Source organism: Culex pipiens, chromosome 2 (genome assembly GCF_016801865.2).
Source record: "Culex pipiens pallens isolate TS chromosome 2, TS_CPP_V2, whole genome shotgun sequence".
Classification (NCBI taxonomy): Eukaryota; Metazoa; Arthropoda; class Insecta; order Diptera; family Culicidae; genus Culex; species Culex pipiens.
This window is the reverse complement of record NC_068938.1, coordinates 75,408,353-75,423,507: the sequence shown is the minus strand read 5'-3', so window position 1 is coordinate 75,423,507 and position 15,155 is coordinate 75,408,353. Positions and strand designations below refer to the sequence as shown.

The window sequence follows — 15,155 nt, the reverse complement described above, 5'->3', positions numbered from 1 at the left end:
CCAGTTACCGAACAACTACTGTAGATGGAAATAGAAGTCTAATCAACTGAGAACAATCTAAAATGTCCCTTTTTCTGCATTGATAATTATATTTAGCATGTGTGGGCTCGCCCCAACATATTCTGAACATTTATGAAATGACAATGTACAGCACCACATAAAATTTTTTTCTCGCAATAATTAAAACAACTGGGCAGGTGTATAATGCATTTAAAAACCCTTTTTTCATTCAACTGTTGATACCATGGCCTGTAATTTAAATTTTTTTTTTCAAAGCATCAGAAACTTTGTTCTGAAAACAACACACTTTTTCTGCATGAAAATATTCAAAACTATATCAAAAACTTTGTTCAATATTTTTCACAATATTGCTATCAAAGTACTACTATGCTTCAAAATAAAAACCTTGATTTTTTATCAAATTGTTTAAAATTATCATAAAAAATGTTTCAAAACATTTTCAGTATTTTTAAAAATACTTAAATGTTTTTACAAAATACCATAAAATACAGGAAAAAGAACATTCCTTTAGAACTTCATCTCATTCATAGAAAATCGCAGTTTTGTTTCAATTGTTTCAAATCATCTTAATAATAAGTTTCAAAACCTTTTGAATGTGTTTTCTTCATAAATACTACATATCGAAACTTCGTAAAATATAGAGATTTTTGATCTTTTCTTTAGAACTTTATCTGCTTTATAGTCAAATCGTTGACTTCTGCTATGAAAATGTTTCAAATCATTGAAATAATAAGTTTCAAAAACATTATGTGTGTATTTTCATCTTAAATTCTACAAAATTTTAACAAAACTACATAAATTACAGACTTTGGTTTAGAACTTCATAATTAAATCGTAGTTTTTTTTAATGACAATATTCCAAATCGCCTAAATAATAAGTTTCAAAAAGATTTTGTGGGCATTTTTTTCTCTAAATAGTACAAAATTTTACCAAAACTAGGCAAAATACAAAATTTTTAAAACATTTTTTTAGATTTTTATCTGCTTCATTGTTAAATCGTTGTCTTCTGTTGTGAAAATGTTGTAAATCATCTTAATAATAAGTTTCAAAAATATTCTGAGAGTGTTTTCTTCCTGAATACTATCAATTGTTTACGAAACTACGTCAAATTATATTTACATCCATTTTTTTAATTGTTTATGTATAACAAGCCATTATTTCTGGAAAAAAGTAAACTTTCAAAATTCTTAAAATAACCTCATTTCCTCCAGATATAATTATTCGAATTCGAAAAAAAAAATACTTGAAAAATTAGACATTTTTTAGAATTTTTGTTTATTTGGTTAATTCTCTTTTTATTTTGTGTACTGTTCAAGCATTTTTTATATTATAAATTTTTATGCTTGGCTCCGTGGAAACACTTCTATCAGACAATCTGCGGAATCGGAAAATTTCTTCGGAATCCAAAGCACTTTTTAACGATTCATTTCTTGAGAAAAATGCTGAAAAACAATAGAATTAATTTTTTTACTGCTAAAATTGGGAATCCTCATCCAAATATAAAAAAAACGTATACTGGATTTAACATAAAAATTGCTCAAATTTAACTATTTCAGTAAAAATAAGATTTCTACCGTTTTTTTTTAATATTGTAAAACAAGACAATTTTCACCTTCTAAACTAAATCCGACCAAAGAAAATAGTTTGTAAAACATTTTTTATTATTTATTTATTTTTTTGTAAAAGTCGACTTTCGAAAAAATAGCTACGACCTTTATTTACCAAAAATAATCGGGATCTAAAAAATAAAATAAAAAAAATGTTTGCAACGGAGCAATTCTCTACAAAATCGGTCTTTTTTCTTCAATTTTAATTTTTGTATTTTTTAATCCGACTGAAACTTTTTTGGTGCCTTCGGTATGCACAAAGAAGCCATTTTGCATCATTAGTTTGTCCATATAATTTTCCATACAAATTTGGCAGCTGTCCATACAAAAATGATGTATGAAAATTCAAAAATCTGTATCTTTTGAAGGAATTTTTTGATCGATTTGGTGTCTTCGGCAAAGTTGTAGGTATGGATACGGACTACACTGGAAAAAAATGATACACGGTAAAAAAAATTTGGTGATTTTTTTATTTAACTTTTTATCACTAAAACTTGATTTACAAAAAAACACTATTTTTAATTTTTTTTTTTTATATGTTTTAGAGGACATAAAATGCCAACTTTTCAGAAATTTCCAGGTTGTGCAAAAAATCTTTGACCGAGTTATGAATTTTTTAATCAATACTGATTTTTTCAAAAAATCGAAATTTCGGTCGTAAAAATTTTTCAACTTCATTTTTCGATGTAAAATCAAATTTGCAATAAAAAAGTACTTTACTGAAATTTTGATAAAATGCACCGTTTTCAAGTTATAGCCATATTTAAGTGACTTTTTTGAAAATAGTCGCAGTTTTTCATTTTTTAAAATTAGTGCACATGTTTGCCCAGTTTCGAAAAAAATATTTTTGAAAAGCTGAGAAAATTCTCTATATTTTGCTTATTCGGACTTTGTTGATACGACCTTTAGTTGCTGAGATATTGCAATGCAAAGGTTTAAAAACAGGAAAATTGATGTTTTCTAAGTTTCACCCAAACAACCCACCATTTTTTATCGTCAATATCTCAGCAACTAATGGTCCGATTTTCAATGTTAATATATGAAATAATTGTGAACTTTTCCGATCTTTTCGAAAAAAATATTTTCGGAATTTTCAAATCAAGACTAACATTTCAAAAAGGCCAATCATTCAATATTACGCCCTTTTAGAAAAGTTTGTTAAAAAAAAGGCCAATCATTCAATATTACGCCCTTTTAAAATGTTAGTCTTGATTTGAAAATTCCGAAAATATTTTTTTCGAAAAGATCGGAAAATTTCACAAATGTTTCATATATTAACATTGAAAATCGGACCATTAGTTGCTAAGATATTGAAGATAGAAAATGGTGGGTTGTTTGGGTGAAACTTAGAAAACATCAATTTTCCTGTTTTTAAACCTTTGCATTGCAATATTGAGCGAGTTGTGGCGCTATAACCACGGCAAATAGTGTCCAGGGCATTCGTGGAAATACAATGTCCCATCCCAGAGGGTCCCGGAGTATCAAACCTTCTTAGCATGGTGCTCCCAACGAATACAACCAAATCTCGGAGCGTATGGTGGTGTGTCCCCACGCTTCTTCCTCCCCTGTCGATTCAGAATTGTGTTGCTGTTCGAACACTCAGTGCTCAAACTCAACCCAATTACGAGTCATCTCTGCGATACGGCTTTACGCAGTAGGCCTGGCCGCTTTAACGCTTGTGATGTTTCAATGCATTTTCAATGCAATGGCGCACTACAAGTGTTAATAAATGACAAGAAGAGTGCTAGGCGTCATCTAACCTAAGGCACTCTCCAGGATCCCTTCGAAAGATTGGCTGCGCTAGGGTCTGATTAGATTAGATTAGATTAGATTAGATTAAACCTTTGCATTGCAATATCTCAGCAACTAAAGGTCGTATCAACAAAGTCCAAATAAGCAAAATATAGAGAATTTTCTCAGCTTCTCAAAAATATTTTTTTCGAAACTGGGAAAACATGTGCACTAATTTTAAAAAATGAAAAACTGCGACTATTTTCAAAAAAGTGACTTAAATATGGCTTTAACTTAAAAACGGTGCACTTTATCAAAATTTCACTAAAGTACTTTTTTATTGCAAATTTGATTTTACATCGAAAAATGAAGTTGAAAAATTTTTACGACCAAAATTTCGATTTTTTGAAAAAATCAGTATTGATTAAAAAATTCATAACTCGGTCAAAGATTTTTTGCACAACCTGGAAATTTCTGAAAAGTTGGCATTTTATGTCCTCTAAAACATATCAAAAAATAAAAAAAATTAAAAATAGTGTTTTTTTGTAAATCAAGTTTTAGTGACAAAAAGTTAATTAAAAAAATCACCAAATTTTTTTTACCGTGTATCATTTTTTTCTAGTGTAGTCCGTATCCATACCTACAACTTTGCCGAAGACACCAAATCGATCAAAAAATTCCTTCAAAAGATACAGATTTTTGAATTTTCATACATCATTTTTGTATGGACAGCTGCCAAATTTGTATGGAAAATTATATGGACAAACTAATGATGCAAAATGGCTTCTTTGGGCATACCGAAGGCACCAAAAAAGTTTCAGTCGGATTAAAAAATCCAAAAACATCGAATGACCGAAATCCTAGAGAACTGCTCAACGGTCTTATAATGCCAGAATGTTGTAAAATACATCAGAAAGTTTGCTAGACGTACTGAGTCCATCAAAATAATTTCCGCAATTCAAACCAAATGAACCACAACATACCTGGAGTTGACTGAACAAACCTTAATTTTTTCCAAGCTTCAAATTTAACCTTTTCAGCCACCAAGTCACTTCCCGCCCACCACGAGGGGCGAGATTTACAGGATAAATAATTTAGCCAACATTTCCATTCCAATCCATTTCCGTGCTCTCCGCAAGCTGATGAGTTGAGTTTCCAGGAGTCGACCAGCGCCGAAAAGGCAGGCAAGGCAATTCTTCGCTTAGCTTCTAAATGGTCGACACTTATCCCCAGTCGGCATCAAAAGATGTTTTTTTTTGCTCCGTCTAACCTTTTGGCTGGAGGAGGAAACGTGCCGTTCGGAGAAAGTTGGGAGAAACGCTCGAACAATTATTTGAATTAATTGTGTATTGTGGATGGGGTAAAAGGGTGCAATGATTGATACAAGAGTGGTCATTTGATCAATTGAAGTGAGAATTTGAAGCAAGAAGTTACGATGGAGACGCATGATATTTCACTTTTTTCAAATGGTGGAGACGCATGGCATTCCATGTTACCTTTAGAGACCTGTGGAATTCAACTGATAAAAGTTATTTTATGCTGCAAACATTCCGACATATTTGTGTTTCTGTATTCCACGTGGGACGATAGTATGGAGAGGGTGAGTGTGAGTACGCTTCAATGGATAGAGCATAGTGGGGCGGTGGGTGGTTGGTGCTGCCTTTGAACATGTGATAATAGTGAACGATAAATATTGCTGAAACATCAAAGATTCCGCAGCGTTTTCGAGTAGGTGGGATAAAATTGCAATCAAAATTTCGTGCGATATTTCTGTCCATGACTATAGTAATATGTTGTTCGTGGGTGTGCTTTCTGATAGTGGTCGATTCTGTCTGGTGCATGGTCGTGTAACGACGCAGTGAGGTTATGTGGTTTATCCATTTTCCCCGAAAAAAAAGAACCAAAACCACTTTAGTTAGCCGAGCACACATAAAAAATACACAAACACAGAAATAGGAAATAAACAAAAATACTAGCTGCAGAGTGCATCAGGGAATAGCAAAAAAAAATAAAACCCCAGCAAAGCTCTTCCGTAAGATTAACTCGGCTTTGTTTGGTTAGTAGAATATACTAGAGAGCGAGAGCGCAAACCAACCGTGAGGCTAAATCCCGTCCCGATAGGGGAAAACCCACCACCACCATCATCGCCATCATCTGTGCTTGAGCATGCCAAAAAGTGACTGATGTCAGGTCCTCGACGGGGAATTTTCAAAAAGGAGAAAAAATAAATCCCATGCCCGGGATAAGAGCGACAGAGACCAAGGGGTTTAGGAGTTGTTATAGATATTGAAGTCATTATTCACCGAGGTCTCGATGTAATGGCGAACGCAACCGCCAGGATTGGTAACCAGGAAATGGAAATAAATTTTGCAGATTGAGGGGTCACATTTTGTGGTTGATTTTGATAGAGGGGTCTTGCCTGGTGAGTAATGACTTTCGAAAGAATGCATAGAATTGGGATTGAAATACTTTGAAGTGGATTTAATATGTTTTTTTTCAATTATCTTTTTCGGAAACTGTGGCTGAAGGGCTTTTGGTCGACGGTGGCGGGATTAATTGAATTAATCCGTCGTGGGTCTGGAGCAACTTTATTTACTCTAAACAACATATTTGAATACCAAAAAAAAAAAAATTCCAAGCCCAAATTTTCCTAATTTCTAGCTTGCTTTGAAATTTTCCAATCCAAATCTAAGCGGAGAATACATTGCATTGTAGACCAAAGAAAAAAAATAACTTAATCATTTAATCAATTATCAATTCGGATTTATTAGTGAATAATCATGTTGCAATTAGTTCATTTGCAATACACAACAGAGTTTTGGAGTTCATTTCAAAATATACAAAAAAAAAACTGTTTTTTTTCACCAAAATTTCTAATTTTGCAAAGAAAAGTTTGTTATTTGGTCTAAACGGCACTTCCACCACGGTTTGGGTGATTTAAGTGCAAGTTAGAAAACTGCGAAATTTGAGTTTTTTAAACTTTAAGCTGGTGTTTAAAATTATAAACAAAATAGAAAAAAAAGAAAAAAATTGATGAGAAATTTTATGAATACGTAAACTTTTCTATCAATTTCCAGTGACATTACCAATAAAATGTCCTGCGAATCGATACATAGATTTACACTAAATATTGTTATTAAATCTCCGAAAGAGCCCCATTTCACAGTGCAAATGCCAAACTTTATATCCTAAAGTATTCACACGAAAAAATACACCGTGTTGTAAATAATACATTTTGTGAATCTTTTTGTGTGAAAACCACTTTACACAAATTTTCTAAGGGTTTCCATAAAAATCAGATCTAATGTTTGGTGCAAAACATTTGAATTTCAAAGATTTATTTTCGAATTTAAATTCAAGTCTAACATCTGCTAAAGTTTTATGCCTTCTCAGATATAAGCCCCCCCCTCCTTTTAAGACGAATTTTGATAGATTTTGAAAAATATTTGCAACGGCCTTACTTGACAGTTAAAAAATTTCTGTACTACGCTTTTCAATTGCTAATTAAAAGTTTTATCACTAAATAGTGCCAAAAATAATGTTTTCGGAAAAAAAGAATGAGTTAAAAATTTGGCAACAATTTCAAAATTAACTCTTTTTGGACTAAAGTAGACTTTTGATCTTCTAAAGATACCAAGAAAATAATTTAAAAAATATGATAATTTATATTTTTGGAGAATGGAGATGTACTGCAAAATTTCACATTTTTTAATAAAAAATTAAATTTGCAATCGAAAAATAAACATAAACATTTTTTTAACCAAGCATAAAAAACATGTGCTGGATTTTCGCAACAAAAAAAAACAGTTTAAAATATTGTATTTTTTAACTTGGATGAAACATCGTTGGTTAGCAAAGAATTAAAATTACGAAAATTGAGTTTTTCACAGTACTAACCACTTGGCCCATCAATTTCCAATCGATGATATCTTGGCGGATATCTGGGCGTAATATTGAATGTTTGGCCCTTTCAAATGTTAGTCTTGATTCCAAAACTATCAAAATATTTTTTTAGAAAAGATAAAATTTCACAAATGTTTCACTTTTCAACATTGAAAATTGGACTATTAGTTGCTGAGATATTGGCATAAGATGTGGTATAATGAGACTTAAAAAACTTCAATTTTCTTGTTTCTTTTTTTTGCTGTATTCCAGTAACTTGAGGTCCAATTTTCAATGTTTCTTAGGCAATTTATTGGAAATTTTCTCACCTTTTCGAAAAAAATATGTTTAGACTGTATCTTGAAAACGCACTTTATCAAAAAATCTGTAAAGTATTTTTTGATAGCAAATTTGATTTAATATTAAAAACTATTTTTTTTGACTAAGGAATCATTTTCTTTTTGGCGTGGCGGCAGCATTTTTGTCAATACATTTCTATGGCTCAAAAGTTGCGCTTTTTTGTCCCCTAAAAAATATAAAAAAAATAAAGCATACGGGTTTTGAGAAATTTATTTTTTATAAAAAAGTTTATTTAGAAATCCGCAAAAAAAATTTCGTGTGCCTATTTTTTCTGAATAGTCCTGATTCATATCTACAACTTTGTCGAAGACACCAAATTGATCAGAAAATTCCTTCAAAAGTTACAGATTTTCGAATATTTACGTACCATTTTTGTATGAATAGCTACCAAAATTGTATGGAGCCTTTTATGGGTGAACCAATGACACAAAATGGCAGAACCTACAAAGTTTGAACTAAATCCAAAAATATAAATAAAATCTAGTTTTTGTGGAGAATTGCTCAGATATAGATTTTCGAAGATTTGCACAGTACTTTTCAATGGACAGTCCCACATTTGTATTTAGTTTTGTATGGAGTAGCCAATGATGCAAAATGGCTTATTTGGAACTAATGAATCGATTGACAAAGTTACATCCAAATACAAATAAAAACGATTTGCGCAAGCGTACAAAATTATACACATTTTTTATTTGTTTAGTAAACAGTCATTGTAAAAATTATGACCATGCATTTATGACTGACATAATCGCATATCGATGCGAGCGATCTCACTTCGCAGTACACTGAAAGTTGAAAGCATGAAACACAGATGAAGCGTAGATGAGCAATTCTCGCTGAAACCGTCCCACTAGATGCACATGTTCTCAAATCGTTACGGCAATGTTCTCATTCGATTCAGCGCACCAAAAAACCAGTAAAACAACCTTCGAACCAATGAAAATGTCAGCCGTTAGCCACCTGTAAATAAAAACTTATATTGAACCATGGATTTTTTCGAAAAAATGCCCTAATTTGGAGAAATGATATCTCCCAAAATACATTACCAAACATCAAAAAGTTATATATCGTTGGAAAGGTAATCGCGAGGGCTTTCTATCGCACTTTGAAAAACTTTTCAAAAATTATTTTTTCAAGGGAAATTTCAAGGGTTTTTGAGAAACTTACTCTTAATTTTGAATTTTGACCGTGTTCGCAACCACTTATCGTTACGCAACCATTTTCATTCGAAAGATTGGAAGATTTTGCATAAAATCAACTTGAGAAAAGTAGTGTAATGAAATAGTTTTCGTATAGTTATTAACGGATGAAAGAAATTGGTAAAATTTCAGTTAAAAATAACCAAAGCTCAGACTTCAGAAATGAGCCTAATTTACAGTCAAAACAAAGCAGGATTGTATTTGAGTCGAATGTACAGTCATATGAGGCAAATCTGGACATATAGGATGAATAGGGACAGCTATTTGAACAATACTTTCACTCATAAGATCATATTTTTAAATTATTTATGTAAAAACATACATAAACAAACAAGTTTCTAAGTTATAAGCTTTTGAATACTCTGAAAACTAATGTCCTTACTTAGACTCGATTCGCCACATTTCACTGAAGTAATATTTTATGTACAGAATTTTTTTTTGGAAAGATCTGCTTTATTTGTATAACCTCAATCATGCACAAAAAAGTGCAAATTTGAAATCAATATTTTTTGATCAAGTTAAAATTTTATGGGGCTGTTGATACCATAAAAACAAGCAAAAAACTCGATTTTCGTCCAATTTGGACTACGCCCTTTCATTAGACACAAGTCAATTAACGATAAATTTACTTTAATTTGAGATTAAAAACTACCCCCAATTGAAAACTGAATGAAAAAATAACTAAAATTAAAACAAAACAAAAAATTCAAAATCCTTTACCCCACACACGGGGCAAAGCTACGCACTTATTTTTTAGGGTAATTGCCTGGTTCTCGACATAAAAGCAATTTGAGGTGAATTCTAGTACTACGTTTTGAAAGCAAGTGATAAGGAATCAAAAATATTTTATGGTCATCGGTGACAGAATGATTATCACTAGGTGCGTACCTTTGCCCCACTCTTCTCTATTCTATGTAAATTAAATTGGGATTCATTTAACTTTAATTTTAATTACTCTCAATATAAAAACCAAATTTAAAATTTTCATTTGTGCAACATAAATACATTGAAAAAAGTTTTAATTGAAAAACAGACTACACTTATTAATTCCACGTCTAATTATCTTTCTAGTGAGTTCAGACTCGACATTGTACGGCGTGCGGTTTCAGAGATATCGCAGTTTGTCAATGAAGGTTTTAACATTGTTTGCAGAAAAGTGAAACTTTGGGGTGGTGTCAAATAAAAGGACCTAGTCCGATTTGGACGAAAATCGAGTTTTTTGCTTGTTTTTATGGTATCAACAGCTCCATAAAATTTTAACTTGATCAAAAAATATTGATTTCAAAATTGCACTTTTTTGTGCATGATTGAGGTTATACAAAAAAGGCAGATCTTCCGAAAACAAATTCTGTACATAAAATATTACTTCAGTGAAATGTGGCGAATCGAGTCTAAGTAAGGACATTAGTTTTCAGAGTATTCAAAAGCTTATAACTTAGAAACTTGTTTATTTATGTATGTTTTTACATAAATAATTTAAAAATATGATCTTATGAGTGAAAGTATTGTTCAAATAGCTGTCCCTATTCATCCTATATGTCCAGATTTGCCTCATATGACTGTACATTCGACTCAAATACAATCCTGCTTTGTTTTGACTGTAAATTAGGCTCATTTCTGAAGTCTGAGCTTTGGTTATTTTTAACTGAAATTTTACCAATTTCTTTCATCCGTTAATAACTATACGAAAACTATTTCATTACACTACTTTTCTCAAGTTGATTTTATGCAAAATCTTCCAATCTTTCGAATGAAAATGGTTGCGTAACGATAAGTGGTTGCGAACACGGTCGAAATTCAAAATTAAGAGTAAGTTTCTCAAAAACCCTTGAAATTTCCCTTGAAAAAATAATTTTTGAAAAGTTTTTCAAAGTGCGATAGAAAGCCCTCGCCATTACCTTTCCAACGATATATAACTTTTTGATGTTTGGTAATGTATTTTGGGAGATATCATTTCTCCAAATTAGGGCTTTTTTTCGAAAAAATCCATAGTTCAATATAAGTTTTTATTTACAGGTGGCTAACGGCTGACATTTTCATTGGTTCGAAGGTTGTTTTACTGGTTTTTTGGTGCGCTGAATCGATTGAGAACATTGCCGTAACGATTTGAGAACATGTGCATCTAGTGGGACGGTTTCAGCGAGAATTGCTCAGATAGATATGCAAATGTAAAACGTGCACCACAAACCAAATAACCCTTTTGATACCAAAAAAGGACACCCAATGAAAGCAATAAAAATGAAAACATGTACTACACACTAGCAAAAAAAAAACGGGAAAGGTTGAATAAAAAGGTGAGGCAGCAAAATACAAAAAAGAGCTTTTAGAACCTGGGTTAATATTGTAGTAAAATTCACTCCAACCGTCGAGCCACACTTCCGCCAGGCGGGCGTTATTTTTGTTAACGATCTGCGACGTGCCACCCGGGAAGGAGTACGGCGTTGACTTGCGGAACACGTGGCCGACCCGCGAGCACGGGGCAATCTCCAGCGTTCCACCGCACATCCAAACCTTTTTTGGTTTTTATTTTGGGTGGTTTTTGTTAGTAACACAAGGGATGGTCGTGTTTAGGCGATGATCGGTGTTATTTTTTGTTTTTGTTTTTTTTTTATTGGTAAAAGAGAGAGAAAGATAAAAAAATCTATGCGTTAGTCTACCACAAAAAGGAATGTCCGGCGTATGATCTAGTTGAGGGAGAAAAAACAACGGGATTATCAAAAAAAGCAAACAAATTTCGGCGGCAATATGGCGGCGGTGGCGTGGAGCTGCTAAAAGTGTACGGGGGGTTAATTGACACACCTGTTATTGACAACGGCGGATGCTGTATTTAGGGGTTGATGAGCGATAACCCAGCTTTCGATAGTATTAAGATAACCCCTTTAGGACTAAATTACGATGGTGGTTAGTAGTCATTCTAATGTTTAAAAATTATTTGCAAAAAATGTAGCAACACATTTCTATTAAGAGAAAGTCAAACCCAAACTGCTTAAACTCTCATTATTAAAAAAAAAACTTTTACTTCGATATTTTGGAAATCCTTATGCAATCAATAGTTATTTGTAATTGTTCGGCACAGAAAAAACGTTGCCATTTCAAAATAGATTGATTTTTTTGAAACTATGTTTTATTATCTTAGAAACTTGGAAAGTACTGTCCACACAAATCTCGGAACAGTAATGTAAAAAATTGTTGTCTTTGGGTACAATAACTTGTGAGCAACAATGGAAGAATCCTAAAAACTATCAAATTCGGGGAATTCACTACAGTCCAGACTCGATTATCCGAAACCTTGCTTATCCGAATTTCAAATAACTGAAGGTTTCTTAGGATCTTCAAAGAATCGAATCAAAGGCATTGTTTCTTTTTTCTCACTTTAACATTTCGTAATTCAGAAGATGTTTTACCTGAAAAAACATAACGGATTTAAAAAATGTTTTGAGAAGCAAAAAAAACGCAATACAATTTTTGTTTTGTAAACTAAATAAGAGAGTAAAGCAATTTGAGTTTTGACTTTAACAAAAATGTTTGCTTTGAATATTGTTTTGACAACTTATTGGTCGATTGCTGAATTTCATTATTGTTGTCCATTCAATAGCTAGTGAAAGTGGCACACGTGACGAGGGATAATATTAGAGAACACAAGTTTAGTTTAACTATCCTACTTCACTCGCAACTTTAATATTTTTTTGAAGAATGTTAAGAGCAACTAATATAACGATGATTTGCTCTGTAAATGGGAGATAGTTAACCTTGCTGATGTGATCTACTTCAAAGTCAAAACACACGGGGAAAAAAAGTTCGGCTGAGGGTTCTACAAGGATTCTAGTCACAATCGTGTGGAAGAGAAGTGTGTGTGTGTGTGTAGGTGTGCTTCAAGCACTGCTGCGCGTGTCGAAAAAGATTTGTTCGTAAGGCTCACGAAGGGGGGAAGAAAATGGAAGACAGTTAGCTAGTAGTGGGTGGATGATGAATTGTTTAGTTTGTGGGTGGAATGTAAGTATTAGCGAGAGAAAGGGGGAAATGTTTTTTTGGGTTTTTGCGGCTTTATGTTGTTCGAACCTGGGCTCATCTGATAGTAAAACTCTTTCCACTCATCCAACCACACTTCTGCAACGCGCGCCGCATTCTTCAGCACGATATTGGCGACGCCTCCGGGGAACGTGTAGGGCGATTTGTCGCGGAAAACGTGGCCCACGTGGGAACAGGGAGCAATCTCTAGTATGCCACCACATTGCCATATCTGTTGCCACCCCCGAGAGATGGAAAGATTTTGATTTTGGGCCAAATCAAACGGAAAAGGGAAATTATATTATCACGAAAATAAACGGAGTGAGCAAAACTGATAATTGGGAAACTCAATCTGGCCAAAGGCCGACCTACAAAGCGAGTACTTACCCGGAAGGACATTTCAAGGTTCTCACCACCCCAGATGTCCATGCCTTCGTCGTACGATCCGATTTCGTAGAAGTAGTCCCGATCGATCGAGAACAACCCTCCGGCCATGGTGGGCGTCCGCAGGGGAGCCGTCCGGTCGTGGTTCCGCCGTTGCATCTCTCGGGAAGGTACCCGGTACCTGGAAAAAGATCAAGAAAGGTTCAGCTACAGAGTTCCACCTGACCTCTCCTCCTTCAAGTGTGACCTACCATCGGAAGTTGAGCTTCCAATTGAAGCCACCCCACGTCTGGTCGGACGCGGTGACGTACTCGAACGTCTCGTCCGATATCACGTCGATGATGGGACACACGACGGTCTTCCGGTCGAGCACGATGCGCGCCAACAGGGGCTCCAGCCAGCCCTCGGTACACTCGCAGTGAGCGTCCAGGAAGGTTATCACTTGTCCCTGAAAAGTAGAAAATAGTAGAAAATTAAATTTTAGAATCTCACCCTTGACAAAATTTTCACACCATTGACACCACCTTCGGGGAAAAAAAATAAAAATTTTACCTTTCTCAATAAGGCTTCCTAGTCAGAAATTTACCAATACATTCAAAGTATGTTTACATTACAGCTGGACGATTGTTTGCATCAGGTTTCCTATCTCTTTCTAGCAAAAGTTTTTTGTCAGGCGACTTCTAGCTGGTTTTTTTGACTGACTGCCCGATATGTCAGCCAACATACTTCGCAGGGCTGTGACAGCTCGAGCTCGATTATGTTTGCATCAGGACACGGTGACGAGAAGTTCATCATTTTTGAGTTAAATTATATTTTTTTCACTGGGCCTAGAAAGCCTTATAGAGTTATCTAAGCCCGCTCTCACGCACACTAGCACACCATTTGATTTGCTGTTCGGTACAAAATTTAACCTCACTTTTTTTCGTGTACGTACACGCAATACATGCGCACGTAGATAACTCTATACGCTTTTTTCACAATTTCCGATTTGGCTCAAAATTGGCTAAGGAATCAGGCCAGGGGGTGCCACCTAGGATTTTCAAAAGTTTTCCATTTGTCTACTGGAGAGCGATTAAATTGAACTCATGCTCCCCAACCAAAACAATGCTCTTAAATTTGCCTCTATGCCCAGTTCAAGTAAATGTGATTAGATTACAGTCGAAACAAAAAAAGGAAATAAAAAAATCATGCAGAAATGAAGTTTTCATGACTAATAACGTTTTAAAAACAATTCTCACTGCTTTCTTCAAACATTGAGATTATGAACACAGTAAAAAAATAATGTAACAAAAAGGGTCAATTTTGCGGACGTTTCAGGGTATGATCCCCAAGGTGAGCAAGGGCGTCTATGCAAAGTGTCCCTTCCACTTCACACATTTTCTGGCGCTTCTGGGATGTAAGTGGGAATCAATGCACAAAAAATATGCACGTGGGTGAACAGATTACGGAGGACCTAGCGTTTGACTTTGAAGTTTAAATGGGATTTAATCTGTCAATTCCAGTTTTGAGCCCCTTTACGAATTTTGTATTTTTCAAAAACCTCATACACAGCGAAAAATAAAAGAAGTAAGGAGTAATCCACCTGCGTGTGAAAGACCTGGGTGTTAATATTTTTTATGAGCAATTCTCTGAGATTTCGGTCATTCGATTTTTTTTTGTATTTTTTAATCCGGCTGAAACTTTTTTGGTGCCTTCGGTATGTCCAAAGAAGCCATTTTGCATTATTAGTTTGTCCATATAAATTTCCATACAAATTTGGCAGCTGTCCATACAAAAATGATATGTGAAAATTCAAAAATCTGTATCTTTTGAAGGAATTTTTTGATCGATTTGGTGTCTTCGGCAAAGTTGTAGGTATGGATATGGACTACACTGAAAAAAAATTATACACGGTAAAATTTTTTTTGTTGATTTTTAATTTCACTTTTTGTCACAAAAACTTGATTTGCAAAAAACACTATT

At 33.9% G+C, this 15,155-nt stretch overlaps 1 protein-coding gene across 1 annotated transcript in view; it reads right to left on the bottom strand.

Annotated features, from left to right (window-relative positions):
* The window catches only part of LOC120421117 (polypeptide N-acetylgalactosaminyltransferase 5), a 37,279-nt gene that overhangs the window by 11,735 nt on the left and 10,389 nt on the right, over positions 1-15,155 (bottom strand). Inside the window, exons 4-6 of the mRNA XM_039584277.2 lie at positions 13,445-13,641; positions 13,197-13,374; positions 11,132-11,312 (exon numbers count right to left, since the gene is read on the bottom strand). Of these exons, the coding sequence (XP_039440211.2) occupies positions 11,132-11,312; positions 13,197-13,374; positions 13,445-13,641 (556 nt within the window). The remainder of the gene's footprint in view (positions 1-11,131; positions 11,313-13,196; positions 13,375-13,444; positions 13,642-15,155) is intronic.